General features: G+C 66.3%; 1 protein-coding gene across 1 annotated transcript; it reads left to right on the forward strand.

Moving 5' to 3' along the window:
- Positions 1-482: 482 nt before the first annotated feature.
- Positions 483-7851, forward strand: NES (nestin). The gene is made up of 4 exons (XM_053966868.1): positions 483-1361; positions 2242-2366; positions 2842-2915; positions 3536-7851. Exons 1-4 carry the CDS (start codon positions 549-551, stop codon positions 7342-7344), a joined length of 4821 nt encoding a protein of 1606 aa, XP_053822843.1. The 5' UTR covers positions 483-548; the 3' UTR covers positions 7345-7851.
- Positions 7852-15258: the final 7407 nt, after the last annotated feature.

Genomic DNA, 15258 nt, shown 5'->3' on the forward strand with positions numbered 1-15258 from the left:
GGTGCAGCCATCACCTCGCCAGGACTGTGAGACCCTCGGTGGGCTCCTCTGGGGCTCCTTGCCCCCGAGGTTTTGGAGCAGCACGGGGCTGACAAGCCACCACCGAGGGATGCTGCAGCCGGGATGGGCATCTGCCAAGTGCCCTTGGACATCTCCCAAGCTCCACGCCGAGCCTCCAGCTCCCTGGCATGGCCCTCAGGCTTTAGGGAGGGCATTCCCAGCCGGGCCACGCCGGGAGAGGATCCAAGCCCTCAAGTCACCCTCCCGAAGTGGGAAGGAGCACCTTGCTCTTCCGCAGGGCTGGGAAATCGGAGCTCAGCGTCGAGCCCACGTGGGCTGGAGTCGGCTCGGCTCTGCAAGGGTTAAAGCCGGCTGCTCGTCCGGTCTCGGGGGCCTCCCACTCGACAGCGCAGAGTATGAATAGCTGCGCTCCCCTCTGCTCGCAGCCACTCGCTTCCCTCCCCGCCTTCCCGCTGCGCCTCGGCTCTCCCCGGCATCCTCCTCCTGCCCCGGCGGCTCCCGAGCCCCGGCGTCCTCCGGCAGCGCCCATGCTGAGCACGGAAAGTTTCGCAGGGGCGAGAGCCCTGGGAGAGGAATCGCTGCAGATGTGGGACCTCAACAAGCGGCTGGAGGCGTACCTGGCCCGCGTGAAGGTCCTGGAGGAGGAGAACGAGGTGCTGCGAGCCGAAATCCAGAGCACCAAGAGCAGCCCGGCCGGGGACTCGTGGCGGGTGAAGTACGAGGAGGAGCTGCGAGCCCTGCGGGATGCGCTGGATCGCGCCTTCAGGGAGAAGTGCACGGCAGAGCTGGCCAGGGACAACCTCTACGAGGAGGTCCAGCAGGTGAAAAGCAGGTGCCAGAAGGAGCAGGCAGCCCGAGAAGAAGCAAAGAAGCAGCTGTCCTTGAGCAAGAAGGAGCTGGAGGAGGAGAGGAGAGCGCAGATCTGGCTGAAGGAGAGAGCTGTGCAGCTGGAGAAGGAGGTGGAAGCCTTGCTGGAGGTGCACGAGGAGGAGAAAGCGGGGCTGGACCAGGAGATCGCGAGTTTCTCCCACAGCCTGGAGAGCTTCCGCTGCGCCCCGGTGGCTTTCCAGCCGGTGGAGGTGGAGGACTACTCCAAGAGACTCTCGGAGATCTGGAAAGGGGCGGTGGAGACCTACAAGACAGAGGTGTCGCAGCTGGAGGGTTCCCTCTGCCAGGCCAAGGAGAACCTGTGGAAGGCGGTGGAGGACAACCAGCAGAGCCAGCTGCAGCTGCAGCACCTGGAGAAGGACCTGGCGGGGCTCAAAGCACGGAAGGAGCTGCTGGAGGAGAGCCTGGCCCGGCAGTGGCAGGAGCAGCGCGGGGAGGCAGAAAAGTTCCAGGCGAGTGAAGGCGGCAGGAAGGAGCTGGGTCCCCGCGGAGGGGAGGGCAGGGGGCTGTGGGTGCCTGGGTGGGTGCCCAGGGCACGTCCCTGAGCAAAGGGATGGGAGAGGTGGATGGGAGGAGGCAAACAGAGGGAAAAACCCTATAGAAGGGACGGACTGTGGCCCTGGATGAGCTGCAGAGGAAGCCGAGGAGGGCAGGAGGAAGAGCGAAGTGGCTTGGGGACATCTCTGTCCCCGGCACAACAGAGACCCCGGGCCACCAAACTGCAGGGGAGCAGCAGGCAGACACCGGGTCCTCCCCCAGCACCGGGCCCGGGCCGCTGCTCCGTGAGCCGCTGGGCTCCAGGGCCGGGATCCCGGGACAGCCACAGCCCCGCCGCCGCCCCCCGTGCGGGGAGCACGCAGCGGCGGGGTGTGGGCAGGACAAACTCCCACCGACTCCGCTGCAGCCGCGATCCACCGGCTGCAAAAGCCATTCAGCAGAGGGAGGTGGAGGCGGGGTGGGCTGGAAACGCCGGCAGCGGTGTGAACACTGCCCGGGGAAGGGTCTCTCTTTGTTCCAGGTCCTGGCAGCAGCCGTGGGGGTCCTGGGGCAGCCGCCTCGGCTCCTCCCCTGAAAGTTGTTTCTTTCCCACGCTGGCGTCCCGCAGCCGTGAATCACCCCGGCCTTTCCTCCCTCTTCCCGTCTCCTTTCAGCCCTGCTCCTCTTGCCCCATCCTCTGCCCCCCCGCGCTACAACGAGCGCCCGGGCTCCTGTCCCTCGGCATCCCGAGGGGATGAGCCGAGCCACCTGCCCGGCCCGGCTCCGCAGGGAGCGGCGGGGCTCAGGCAGGGCTGGGGGTGGCCCTGACCCCCCCCCTCCCCGTGCTCCCCGCAGCTGGCGATGGAGGCCCTGGAGCAGGAGCAGCAGAGCCTGCGGGTGCAGATCGCCCGGGTGCTGGAGGACAGGCAGCAGCTCATGCACCTCAAGATGTCCCTCAGCCTGGAAGTGGCGACCTACAGGTGAGGCTCCGCTGGGAACGGAGCCGGCTGTGCCGGGAACCCGGGCCTGGCACCGCGGCGGGCACGGGGGGGGGGGTGTTGGCACAAGGCAGGTCCGGGTAGGGGTACCCTGTGCCCCTCCCGCAGCCCTCGCGGACGGCCCCACACAAAGGCCGCCCGCCGGGGGCCGGGGGGACAATTAGCATGAGAATAGGGGCTGTCCCAGCCCGGCCGAGGGGCCTCCCCGGCAGAGCATGATGTCACCCTGCGCGGCCACTAATCCCGGCCACGGGGGGATGGGAGGGGAGACAGGAGCAAGGGGGGCTCCTTCGGTGCGCCCGCGTCCTCGCCGAGCCGTGACAGGGCCGCGCAACCATCCGTGCCTCAGTTTACCCGCCCTGGCACCCGGCGGGGTGAGCTGCGGCGCGCACAGGGAGCGCCCAGCACCCCGCAGCACCCACCCTGCAGCACCCCCCGAGCTCCTCTCCTCCTCCAGGACGCTGCTGGAAGCGGAGAGCACCCGCCTGCAGATGCCTGCCGGGGAATTCAGGTTGGCCAACGGTGTGCGAGGTAAGAGACCCCCAGCAGCACCCCAACACCACCGCGCCACCCTGGGAGGGCTCGGGGAGGGGTTTAGATGTGTTTAAATGTGGATTTAGACGCGTTTCCCTGCATTTTCCTGGCAGCGGTTGCTGCGATAGGAAGGTGTGAACAGCGGCCGGGGGCTCTTGGCACGGGGCTCACAGCCCAGATAAGGCTTATCTGCTCCTTCCGAAGGCTTATCTGCTCCTTCACCTCGTTTTTTAATTCCCTGCCTTTCATGGGAAGGGCAGGAGCGGATCTGCCCGGCAGGACGGAGGGCTGTGGTAACAAGCTGAGCATTTCCTTTTTCCTCAAAACAAAACAAAACAAAACAAAAAACAAGGAAAGCTTGTCACCTGCACACTTTCCCCAGCAGCAGGACCCGACTGCGGCTGCAGCTGGGCGCAGCATTGTCCCGGCCTGATGCTGAATCCCCTGGGAGCAGCAGCATCCGCTGCACTCAGGAGGGAGGAATTTCCCACTTTCCAAGAAGGAGCTGTTTAAAAATAGGAGAGGGGACAGCGAGGGGCAGCCAGGCGGCAGGGGAGGGCTGGGAGAGCCACGGAGCGGCTCCTCGCCTGCTCACGGCTCCACCTCACTCTTTGCAGATCTCAAACTGGAGGTGAGCAGCAGCAGCAGCAGCAAACTGGTGCCAGCGAGCGCCGAGAGCAGGCGGCTGCTGCCCCGGGAGCACTGCACCAGCCCCTCCACCTTCCCCCGGGCAGAGGGGAGGGGGCAGCTAGCAAAACCCCAAAGCGACACCCTGACCCCCGAAAGCCCCAGTGCCAGGGAGCTCCAGAAAATCACCTCAGTCCTGCGGGGCACGGCTACCGGCCGGGCTGGGGGGCCGGGAGCCCCTGCCTGCCCCACAGCCAGCCCCTCCCAGGCAGGCAGAGCCGCCCCTCCCCTCTCCCCGGAGCCCCCCAGCCCCTCACCGCCGGGGCAGGAGAGCTCTGGGGGAGAGGGTCCCGCCTGGCCGGGAGGAGACGGGGCAGCGATGAGCCCAGGGACGGAGCGTCCCCTGTCCAGAGCCTCGGGGGACGCTGCCAGTGCCAGCCTGCAGCCCCTGGCAGCCGCCCACAGGCTGCAGTACCCGGCCCAGCTGGTCAGCGAGGCGCTGGAGGACGCGCTCAAGGCGATGGGAGATGATGCTCAGCCCGAGGAGGAGCCCACACCCAGCTCCACGTGGGCCCCCCGGGATGTCTGTGCCCCCAGCCCCGTTTTCCCCCCAGAAGCTTGTGGGGAGGCTGTGTCAGAGGGGCCTGGGGAAGAGCAGGAGCCCTCTGAGGGCTCTGAGGATGGTGAGAGCCCCGAGGCAGAGGAGAGGGCTGGGGAGGTCGTGCTCCAGGGGCTGGCTGTGGAGAGCAGCATCCTGCAGGACAGAGCCGGGTCCCCCCCGGGCACAGCCGCTTCCTCGGCGAGCCGGGAAGATCTGGGAGCGTGGGAGGAGGAGGAGGAGGAGGAGGTACCTGCTGTGCTGAGCCCAAGGGATCCACAAGTGGAGGCCCAGGAAAGGGACAAGGGTCTTGCTGGGCAGATGGTGACCAGCTGGGAAAAGCCAGAGCATGAAAGAGCAGAGACCCCAAGCACAGAGCCTTCACACCCCTCAGAGGATGAGGAGGAGGAGGAGAGGGGACCCTGCAGCCCCTGCGAGGAGAAGGGAGATTTCCAGGAAGAAGGAACAGATGTGCAAGAAGAGGAGTGTCCACACAGAGAAGTGGAAGCTGCTCGTGCTGTCCTTGTGGAAAGCCACCTGGTTTTGCCCACAAAAGCTCACCTGGAAGAGGACTTTGCTGATGCAGAGCAGGAAAGGTCTGAGCAGCAGAAAATGCCCGTGTGTGAGATGGATCTGGCTGCAGAGAAGGAAAGGGAACAGGAGCTGTGCCCAGAGCAGAAGCCCTCGAGAGTCCATGAGGCCATCCCAGCAGAGGAGGCTTCCACAGGAGCTGAAGAAGATACTGTGGGAGGGGAGGACTCCGGCAGAGTGGAAGATGGCGAGGGAGAAAAGGGAGAGGCCAGCAGGGAGGTGCTGGGAGGAGAGGAGCATGGGGTAGGACAGGAGCCCATGGCAGGAGAGGACCTCACAGCAGGAGAGGACTCCGAGGCAGGAGAAGACCAAGGGGCAGGAGAAGGCTCTGAGGAAGGAGAAGACCAAGGGGCAGGAGAAGACCAAGGGGCAGGAGAGGATCCTGGGCCAGGAGAGGCTGTGGGAAGTGCTGCCCTGGAGGGGGAGAGCAGAGCCCCAGAGGAGCCTGAGGACCTGCAGGAAGGAGAGGGGGGACAACAACAGGAGGAGGAGGAGCCCTGGGGACAGGGGGATGATGGCCAAGAGCCCTGTCCAGAGGACTGGGAGGTGACAGCAGAGGATACTGAGGGAGTTTTGGGGCCAGAAGAGCCAGCCTGGGCTGATGACACCCCGAGCAGTGCAGGAAGGCTGCGAAGCCAGGAGAGAGATGGCACAACGCCAGCAGAGCTGGAGGAAGCCCAGGAAGATGATGAAGAAGATGCCAAGAGCCAGGAGATGAGCCAGCAGCAGGCAGTGCCAGAGGCTGAGCCAGCAGCAGAGCTGGCGTGGCAGGAGCAGCAGGGCAGCGTGGCAGAGCCTGAGCCAGCCCCTCCAGGTGCCCCCGAGCAAGGGGACGGGCAGGAGCTGGCCGAGGCTCCAGAGGAGGTGCAGGATGAGGAGGCTGCTGAGGGGCTCAGCTCAGAGCTGGGGAGGCTGGAGAGCTCAGAGCTGGTGGCACTGAGGCAGGCGCCAGGTGACAGTGGCGAGTGGGCGTTGGAGGAGGCCCCCAGAGAGCCAGAGGCCACGGCGGGCAGCGGCAGGAGGGTGGAGCTGGAGGACACACTGCCAGACAGCACGCCCTTGCACCTCTACGGGGGGGAGCTGCTGGCTGGGGGGGCACCCAGCCCAAACCCCCCAGACACCGAGGAGACCACGGAGACAGCGCCTGTGAGTGACACAGCTCAGGAGGGCGAAGGGTGGCTGCAAGGGAGGGACAAGCCACCAACTCCCACCATGCCAGAGAGCCCTGAAGAGGAGGCAGGGGCAGAGGGGGCTGCTGTGGCAGAGGGTGCTGAGGAGGAGGAAGGTTATTTCATGGTCTCTGCTCCCAACCAAGAGGTGTCCAGCTCAGAGGAAGCTGAGATCTCCGAGGACTTCGAAGAAATTAAAGTTGAAGCAACTGAAGGCAGCCAAGGTGATCTGGGGGCTCCTGGAGGAGCACCTCCAGTGCCAGAGGGCAAAGAGCACCCCGAGGAGCTTGCTGCGGAAGCAGATGAGGATGTGGAGATGCCCACTGAAGAATTGGAGGTGCCAGAGGATGAAGACAACACTGCTGGGCTGGAGGAAGGCCCAGAAGAAGATCCCAGCTGTCTCGGGGTGATGGGACCATCAGCAGGAGGTTCTGCTGAGCCAGCCCAGGGTGCCACAGGCACTGCAGCATGGGAGGGACCAGAGCACTCGGAAGGTCTGGCTGCTGAGTCAGACGAGGAGCTCCACACCACAGCTGAGCTGGAGAGGGATGCCAGTGGAGCAGCAACCCTCCCAGGCTGCACCCTGGGGTTGGCAGGGCAGGAGGAGCAGGGGGAAGATGAGGATGAGCCCAGCACGGCTCTCCAGGACACGGCCACCCCTCCAGCAGGGCTCCAGGCAGCGCCTGGTGAAGCAGAGCAGCCTCTGGAAGGGCAGCCAGCCACGGAGGAGGAAGCACTGGGCAGGGAGAGCCCCCCTTCACCCGGGAACCAGCAGCCCCCTGGGGCCAGCCCCCCTCAGCTGGGCTCTGCACTGGGGCAGGGAGGATTCCCAGAGGTGATTCCGGACATCCCTGACACAGCCGTTCTCCCTGCAGAGGTGCCACTGGAGATCATGAAGGACTCGGATATTTTGGAAATAGTTGAGCAGGCCCTGGAATTCAACCAGGAGCTGATGGGGGTGAGGGTGGCAGAGGGTGGGCAGGGTCCTGGGAGGACCGAGCTCTCCCGGGATGCAGGGGAAGACTCCTCGCTTGCCTCATCCAGCGAGGAGGAGCCAACAGTGCAGGAGGCGCCGGAGGTGGCCCCGGAGAGGGAGGGTCTGGCCCGGGCTGAGAACGGGCTGCACCGGGAGGCCAGTCTGGAAGACCTGGCTGAATTCAGCGAGGAGGTGCTGAACGGCATCACCAGCGCAGCCCCAGCACAGGAGCTCCCCACAGAGACCACAGAGCCCTCGCTGGCGATGCCACCGCGGGCCCCCACCCCTGGAGGTGGCACCGCCACCAAGCTGGGGGATGCCACCCTGAGGGGGAAGCATGGTGGAGCCGAGCCCAGCCCCGTGCCCCCTGCTCTGGGGGAGGATGTCCTGTGCCTCACGGCCGAGCAGCCACCAGCGTGTCAGCTGAGGGCTGAGCAGGAGCCCTGGTCCTCAGGGGATGAGTGACAGCAGCCCGGGGCAACCTCCTGGTAGCCCCCTTCCTGCCAAAACCCAGTACCTCCACTTGTCCCACCCCCCTCCTGTTGCTTCCCCGTCTCCTTGTGGCTTTTAACATGTTTGTGTGGATTTTTTGCACCCCTTCTCAGAGTGAAGAAGCACCAAGTTCCGTTGCCCCCCCCCCCCCCCCCCCCGCAGCCCACCCGAATTCGCATGCTTGCTCTGGGACCCCTGCTTCACTTTGGGCTTCTTCTTGGGTGGGTTGCCGTGGTTGTATTTAATTTAAACTCTGTGTTTCCCCATTCCCTGCAATCTTCCCCCTCCAGTTCCCCCAGTATTTGTCGCAGGACGTCCAGCTGGAGTTTAGGGACCCCCCCAAAGTGCACCCTGGGACTCGGCGTTTTGGGGCTACATCACCCCAGGGTCCCCAGCCCCAACCCGACACTGGGGGCTGAGCCACGCTGGATGTATCCACTGCCTCGACATTAATTTAATAAAGCCTCATCCTCCCACTCAGGGCCTGGCTCTCCTCACTCTGGGGGCAGGGGAAGCAGGGCTGGGGGGGCAGGGGAGGGCACTGTTTGGGGGGGGGGTTGCTCTTCCAGGCTGCTTTTGGCTGGGAAAGTGCCCTTGTGGCCATCCAGCAGCATGGGCTGGGGGCAGGGTCAGTCGAACGGTGCTGCCCCATCTCTGAGACAACGCACGTGCCTGGAGTTACGTGGCCCCCATCCCTGGGGTGGTGCTGGCCCACTCCTGTAGTGGTGCAGCCCCCCAGGGCAATGTCCCCAAGAGGAGCTTCCCCCATTCCCAAGGTGATGCAGCCCCCAGGGCAATTCCCCCAGGAGGAGGTTCCCCCATTCCCAGGGTGATGCAGCCCCCCAGGAGGAGGTTTCTCCATTCCCAGGGTGATGCAGCCCCCAGGGCAATGTCCCCAAGAGGAGGTTCTCCCATTCCCAGGGTGATGCAGCCCCCCAGGGCAATGCCCCCAGGAGATGTTTCTCCATTCCCAGGGTGATGCAGCCCCCCAGGGTGATGTCCCCAGGAGATGTTCCCCCATTCCCAGGGTGATGCAGCCCCCCAGGAGATGTTCCCCCATTCCCAGGGTGATGCAGCCCCCCAGGGTGATGTCCCCAGGAGATGTTCCCCCATTCCCAGGGTGATGCAGCCCCCCAGGGCAATGTCCCCAAGAGGAGTTTCTCCCATTCCCAGGGTGATGCAGCCCCCAGGGTGATGTCCCCAGGAGATGTTTCTCCATTCCCAGGGTGATGCAGCCCCCCGGGTTTATGGACCCCATCCCTGGTGCGATGCTCCCCCACCCCCAGGGCGATGTCACCCCCCGAGGCGATGCTCCCCCATCCCCGCGGCTCCACAGATGCCACTCAAGGCTCGCTGCTGGCCCGGAGCTTCCGCCCGGACGGGATGCCAGCCCAGTGCCCCGGGGCAGGAGCCAACAGCCCCAGCCGCCGTGCCTGCCCGATGTGGGCAGGATGCCCGCGGAACAACCCGCACATCCCGGCCCCGGGAGCTGCCGGAACCCCGTGGGGACCCCCTGAGCCGAAGGGGGGCTGTGGTGGGGGGGGTTCAATCGCCCCGTTGTGCAGCCGGGCGTGGGGAGAGCGGCATAAATCAGCCGGCAGGCGAAGAACGGGCTCCTTTATGCCGGGCAGAGGGCTGAGTCACCGCGGGAGAGGGCACCCGGTGACTCGGGTGGCCCTGGCATCGCTGGGCCTCGCCAGCCTCGCCCCCCACGGGTGTGCTCAGCATCGCTGTCCCTGAGCCCTGCCCGCCCGGCTGGCCCCGGCGCTTGTCCCCGTGCCCGATTTAGCTCGGTGATTCCCGTGCCCAGGGATGCTCAGAGCCAGGACCGATAAGAACCCAACATTTAGCTGCTTTCCTCCTTGCGAAAGCCCCCGGCCCCCTCCCCTGCCCGAAGGCGACAGATTCCTTTTAAGGTGAAACTCCAACGGTTCCAAACCCCGTAAGAAAGAAAAAAAAAAATCCCCTTCTGATGAGTTTAATCAGGCGCCGAGCCTGCGTTCAATCACACCTCGGCTGCCTGGGCAGCATCGGCCCGGCAGCGGCTCCAGCAGCGCCCCCGGAGCCCCCAGCGCCCCCCGAGGGGTCCCCAGAGCTGGGGGTCCCGGGCCCGGAGAAGGGTGGAGGATGCTGAGGAGGAGACGGCTCGGGCCAGGCTTCGCCATGCGGGGGGTGACATTCCTCCCGAAATGAATCCACATTCCAGCCGCTGCTGACAGAGTGATGAGGGGGGACAGATGGCGGGGGGAGGGGGAGCCCCTTCCTCCCCGCGAGGAGGAGGAGGAGGGAGGAGGAGGAGGGGAGGGAGGGAGTGCCGAAAATCTGGGAGTCAGCCGGGGGGTGGGGGAGATCGCCGGGGCCTTTGGGATCCGCGGGGGCTGCAGCCCCGGGAGAGAGCCCTGGTGAGGCTCCGGATCTGGGAAGGGCTGTGTATGATGGGACCAGCACCAAGTGTGTCCCCAGCAGGACTGAGAATGTCCCCAACAGGACGGAGTGCGTCCCCAAAGGGATTGAGCGTGTCCCAGCGGGAGCAAGGGTGCCACTGGTGGGACCAAATGTGTCCCCAGAGGGATTGAGCGTGTCCCAACAATATCAAAGGTGTCATTAATGGGATACAGAGTGTCCCCAAGAGGACAGAGTGCGTCCCCAAAGGGCTTGAGTGTGTCCCCAACAGAGCTGAATGTGTCCCTGATGTCACCCAGCCTGTTCCCAGCGAGATGAAGGACGTCCCTGGCGGGACAAAGCGTGTCCTCAGTGGGATCAAAAAGTGTTCCCAGTGGGACCTGGACTGTCCCTCAGCCCTGTGTGACCACAACAGGATCAACATGACCCTGGGGGGACAAAACATGACCCTGGGGGGACAAAACATGACCCTGGGGGGACCAAACATGACCCTGGGGGGGACACGGGTGCCTGGGTCACCCCATAAGCGCCCTGGCTGGGGCTGCAGCTCAATCCCCTGACCCTAAATTCCATCAGACCCAAGCAGGACCCCCAGCCGGGTGCACACAGGCAGATTTGGGGCACCACGCTGCTTTGGGGGGCTGGAAAGAGCGATGGAAGTGCCCTACACCCAAACCCTGCTCACACCCGGGCAGGAGCACCAGGGGGGCACGGGAGTGTGCAAAGGGAGGGGGGGGCAGGGGGTCCTGGGGGGCTACAGCTCCGGGGGGAGCTGCCAATTGTTGCCTGGGCTGGAGCTTTGAGAGCCCCTGGAGCCCCCCCCGCAGCCCCCCACCCCCCGCAGCCTGGCCCCCGGCCAGCCAGGGAAGGGTTTTGTTTCCTCCCAGGCTGGGCGAGGGGACTTTGAATGGAGGCCACACAAAAACCTCCCTGCGGGGCGAGCCCGCGCCGGGACGGGGAGGGGGATGAGGCGGGATGACCTCAGCGATGACTTCATTCCGCTCTCAGCTCCCAAAATTCATGGGAGCCTTATAAGGGAAGGACTAAAAATACAGCGGGAGGGGCGCTCCCCCTCCCCAAAACGAGCCCTTGGGGGATGCCACATGCAGGCGAGCAGGAGCCACGCCGCGGCCACCAGAGCGTTGCCAAGGGGGATTCGCGGCGGGGACAATCCCTAGGGACCCCAAAATCCCCACGGGAGAGCAGAGCAGGGCGGTGGGCTGCGACCCCCAGGGGGGCATCGCCACTCCCCACCAGCACCGAACCTTCCCGTGGCACCTCCAGGGACACGCGGGAGCGGGGAGGCGGCTCGGTCACCCCCTGGCCCGCCCTTCACCCGGCTCAGAGCCCGGAATAGCTCCCGCGGGCTAAAATCAGCTCTGGCCCGGCTCGGGGGGCTCGCCCAGCTGCCGGGCCGTGACCCCGCGGCAGCGGCCGTGCCCCGGCTCGGCGGCAGCTGCTGCCAGCCCGGGCCGCTGCGGATGCCTGGGGCCGAGCCCGGGGGCAACCGCGCCGGGAATGCGCGCCTGGGGCCGTCCGTCAGCAGCGGCGGGGGCGGCCCCGAGTGATGGATCCCCGGGACAGCGCTGCCCGATCCCGGGGCGATGCACCCCAATTCCCGGGGTGATGGACCCCAATTCCCGGGGAGATGCACCCAATCCCCGGGGAGATGCACCCCAGTTCCTGGGGAGATGCACCCCAATCCCCGGGGAGATGCACCCCAATTCCCGGGGTGATGCACCCCAATTCCTGGGGAGATGCACCCCAATCCCCGGGGAGATGGACCCCAATCCCCGGGGAGATGCACCCCAATCCCCGGGGAGATGGACCCCAATTCCTGGGGAGATGCACCCCAGTCCCCGGGGTGATGGACCCCAATCCCCGGGGAGATGCACCCCAATTCCTGGGGAGATGCACCCCAATCCCCGGGGAGATGGACCCCAATCCCTGGGGTGATGCACCTTGATCCCCGGGGCGATGGACCCCAATTCCCGGGGAGATGCACCTCAATTCCCGGGGTGATGGACCCCAATTCCCGGGGAGATGCACCTCAATTCCTGGGGCGATGCAACCCAATTCCCGGGGAGATGCACCCCAATTCCCGGGGAGATGCACCCCAATTCCTGGGGAGATGCACCCCAATTGTTCGGGTGATGAAGTTCCCCAAAGTGATGCACCCCAATCCCCGGGGTGGTGCACCCCAATCCCCGGGGTGATGGACCCCAATCCCAGGGGTGATGCACCCCAATCCCCGGGGTGGTGCACCCCAAATCCTGGGGAGATGCAACCCTGGAGTGATGCACCCCAATGCCTGGCGATGCACCCCAATCCCTCGGGTAATGAAGTTCCCCAAAGTGATGCACCCCAATCCCCGGGGAGATGCACCCCAATCCCCGGGGCGATGCTTTCCCGTTCCCGGGGTGATCCCCCCTCATCCCTGCCGGTCCCGGTGTCCCAGCCCGCCCCTGACCCCATCCCGGCACCGTCACCTGCCCCCAGCTGGGGGTGCCAGGGGACACTTCCCCCCCTCGGACAGCGGCACCCCGAGAGCCCCGGCCCCGCCCTGGCACGGCAATCCCGGCCCGGGGTGTGGCATGGGGACACGGGTGTGGCACACGGGTGTGGCACACGGGTGTGGCATGGGGACACGGGTGTGGCACACGGGGTGTGGCACAAGGGGTGTGGCACAGGGACATGGGTGTGGCATGGGGACACGGGTGTGGCACACGGGGTGTGGCACACGGGGTGTGGCACAGGGACATGGGTGTGGCATGGGGACACGGGTGTGGCACACGGGGTGTGGCACGGGGACATGGGTGTGGCACATGGGCACATGGGGCGTGGCACACGGGCACACAGGAAAGGGCAAAACCCCGGCCGGCTCCCACACAACAGCGCCGTGCCTCAGTTTCCCTTCTCGTGCAGCCTGCCAAGGCGCAGGCACAGGCAGGAAGGGGATGAGCCAAGGATGGGGAGAGGAGAAGCCCCCCCAGAGCCCCCCCCCCTCGATTTTGGGACACCCATCTGCACCCCCCCCACGCTGGGGGACAGCAGGGGCGGGCACAGCGAGTGTGGCGGTGAGGCAGCACGGCTGGAGCCCGGCACGGGTGGCACTGGGACATTCGGGCTGTGTCCCCACCCCAGGGCTGGCCCCGAGCCCTGTGCCAAAGCTGAGCCCGGGATCCGGTGCCAGGGCCCACGGGAGGGCTGGGGCGCGGTGCCAGCCCGGGGGCACGTGGTGGGGACAGGATGTGACCACAGCCAGTCCTGAGTCACCGCTGGTCACCGGATCCAGCCCGGGAGGGACGGGAGGGGACGGGAGGGGACGGGAAGGGACGGGAGGGGCCCTCGGCTCCAGTCCCTTGTCCCCATCAGCGTCCACAGCGGGGCTGGGGGCTCCATTCCCAGTTTAAGGACCCCATTCCCAGTTTGGGAACCATGTGCCCAGTTTAGAAACCCCACTCCCAGTTTAGAATTCCCACTCCCAGTTTAGAATTCCCACTCCCAGTTTAGAAACCCCACTCCCAGTTTAGAAACCCCACTCCCAGTTTAGAATCCCCATTCCCAGTTCAGAGACCCCGTGCCCAGTTTGGGGAGCCCGTTCCCAGTTTGGGGACCCCGTTCCCAGTTTGGGGAGCCCGTTCCCAGTTCAGAGACCCCGTTCCCAGTTTAGGGACCCCGTTCCCAGTTTGGGGAGCCCGTTCCCAGTTTGGGGACCCCGTTCCCAGTTTGGGGAGCCCGTTCCCAGTTCAGAGACCCCGTTCCCAGTTTAGGGACCCCGTTCCCAGTTTGGGGACCCCGTTCCCAGTTTAGGTACCCCGTTCCCAGTTTAGGGAGCCCATTCCCAGTTTGGGGACCCCGTTCCCAGTTTAGGGAGCCCATTCCCAGTTTGGGGACCCCGTTCCCAGTTTGGGGACCCCGTTCCCAGTTTAGGTACCCTGTTCCCAGTTTGGGGACCCCGTTCCCAGTTCGGGGACCCCGTTCCCAGTTCGGGGAGCCCATTCCCAGTTCGGGGACCCCGTTCCCAGTTCGGGGAGCCCATTCCCAGTTCGGGGACCCCGTTCCCAGTTCGGGGAGCCCATTCCCAGTTTGGGGACCCCGTTCTCAGTTCGGGGAGCCCGTTCCCAGTTTGGGGACCCCGTTCCCAGTTTGGAGACCCCGTTCCCAGTTCGGGGAGCCCATTCCCAGTTCGGGGAGCCCATTCCCAGTTCGGGGAGCCCGTGCCAGAGCCTGCTCCCGCCCGTTGCCTCAGCCCCCGGGGCAGCAGCAGTGGCCGGAATTCTGCCGCATTCCGGGGCCAGCTGGCCCGGGGCTCCCTGGCCCTGGGGCAGCAGCTGCCACCGGGGCTTGGGTTTCGGCCGGGGGGGCTTTATCCCCTCCAGGACCCCCCCCCGAGCCTGCCCCGCAGCCCCCCGGGAGCAGCAGAGGGGCCCAGCCTGGCCAAACACGGCCGGGGGGGACAGCAGGGCCGGGCTGGAGCAGGGCGAGGGGAGGGGAGGGGATGACAGGGGGTCCCAGCACCCCCAAACCCCACCAGAACCTCTGGCATCCCCCTCCTCCTCCTCCTCCTCCTCCCCCCCGGGGGTCACTGGTCAGCGGCCCCGGCAGCCTGGCCTGAGCCCACTGGGGGAGCACAGGTGGGCACCAGGGTCTGGAGGGGGCTGAAATGCCTGAGCAGCCCTGGAGGAGAGACCCTGACCCCCCCCACGGCCCCCTGAGTGGGGACAAAGGGAACCGGAGGACCCCAGCCCCCGGTTCAGACCCCAGCCCCCAATTCTGACCCCTGGAGAGACCCCAGACCCCAATTCTGACCCCATTCAGACCCCAGCCCCCCAGTTCTGACCCCTGGAGAGACCCCAGACCCCAATTCTGACCCCATTCAGACCCCAGCCCCCCAGTTCTGACCCCTGGAGAGACCCCAGACCCCAATTCTGACCTCATTCAGACCCCAGCTCCCCAGGCTCTCCCATCGCCCTTTGGGGATCCCCCCCAGAGCTCCGGGGACCACCCTGTGACCCCCCCCGGGAGGGGTCTGTGACTGCCAGGGGACCCCTCAAGGAGTGCCCGTGACTCCTACCCCGGGCTGCCCTCACCGGGACCCCCAGGATCCTCCTCAGGACCCCCTGTGACCCCCCCGAAACCCCCGGGACCACCTCGAGCCTCCCCCGTGACCCCTCAGCCCCCCCAGAACTCCCGGTGCCCCCACCCCGCCACCCCCGAACCCTCATGGTGACCCCCCCCATGTCCCCCCCACGCCCAGACCACGCCCCTGGCACTGCCACGCCCACTGCCACACCCGCGCTGTGATCACGCCCCCATTGGCCCCGCCCTGCGTCTCGGCCCCGCCCACTGCCCCGCCCTCCGCGCGCCCCGCGCGCCCCCTGCCGGACGCGCGCGGCACCCGCGTTTCCCACTCTTCCCTCTGATTGGCCACCCGCTCCCAGCCAATGAGGGAGAAGGGCTCAACCCCGAGGCCAGGCCCAG

The sequence above is a fragment of the Vidua chalybeata genome, chromosome 29, assembly GCF_026979565.1.
Source record: "Vidua chalybeata isolate OUT-0048 chromosome 29, bVidCha1 merged haplotype, whole genome shotgun sequence".
NCBI classification, from domain to species: Eukaryota; Metazoa; Chordata; class Aves; order Passeriformes; family Viduidae; genus Vidua; species Vidua chalybeata.

Coding starts and splice junctions, on each gene's coding strand:
- NES (XM_053966868.1), top strand. CDS start 549: ATGCTGAGCACGGAAAGTTTCGCAGGGGCGAGAGCCCTGGGAGAGGAA. Junction 2,367..2,841: donor CTGGAAGTGGCGACCTACAG/GTGAGGCTCCGC, acceptor CTCCTCCTCCAG/GACGCTGCTGGAAGCGGAGA. Junction 2,916..3,535: donor GTTGGCCAACGGTGTGCGAG/GTAAGAGACCCC, acceptor CACTCTTTGCAG/ATCTCAAACTGGAGGTGAGC.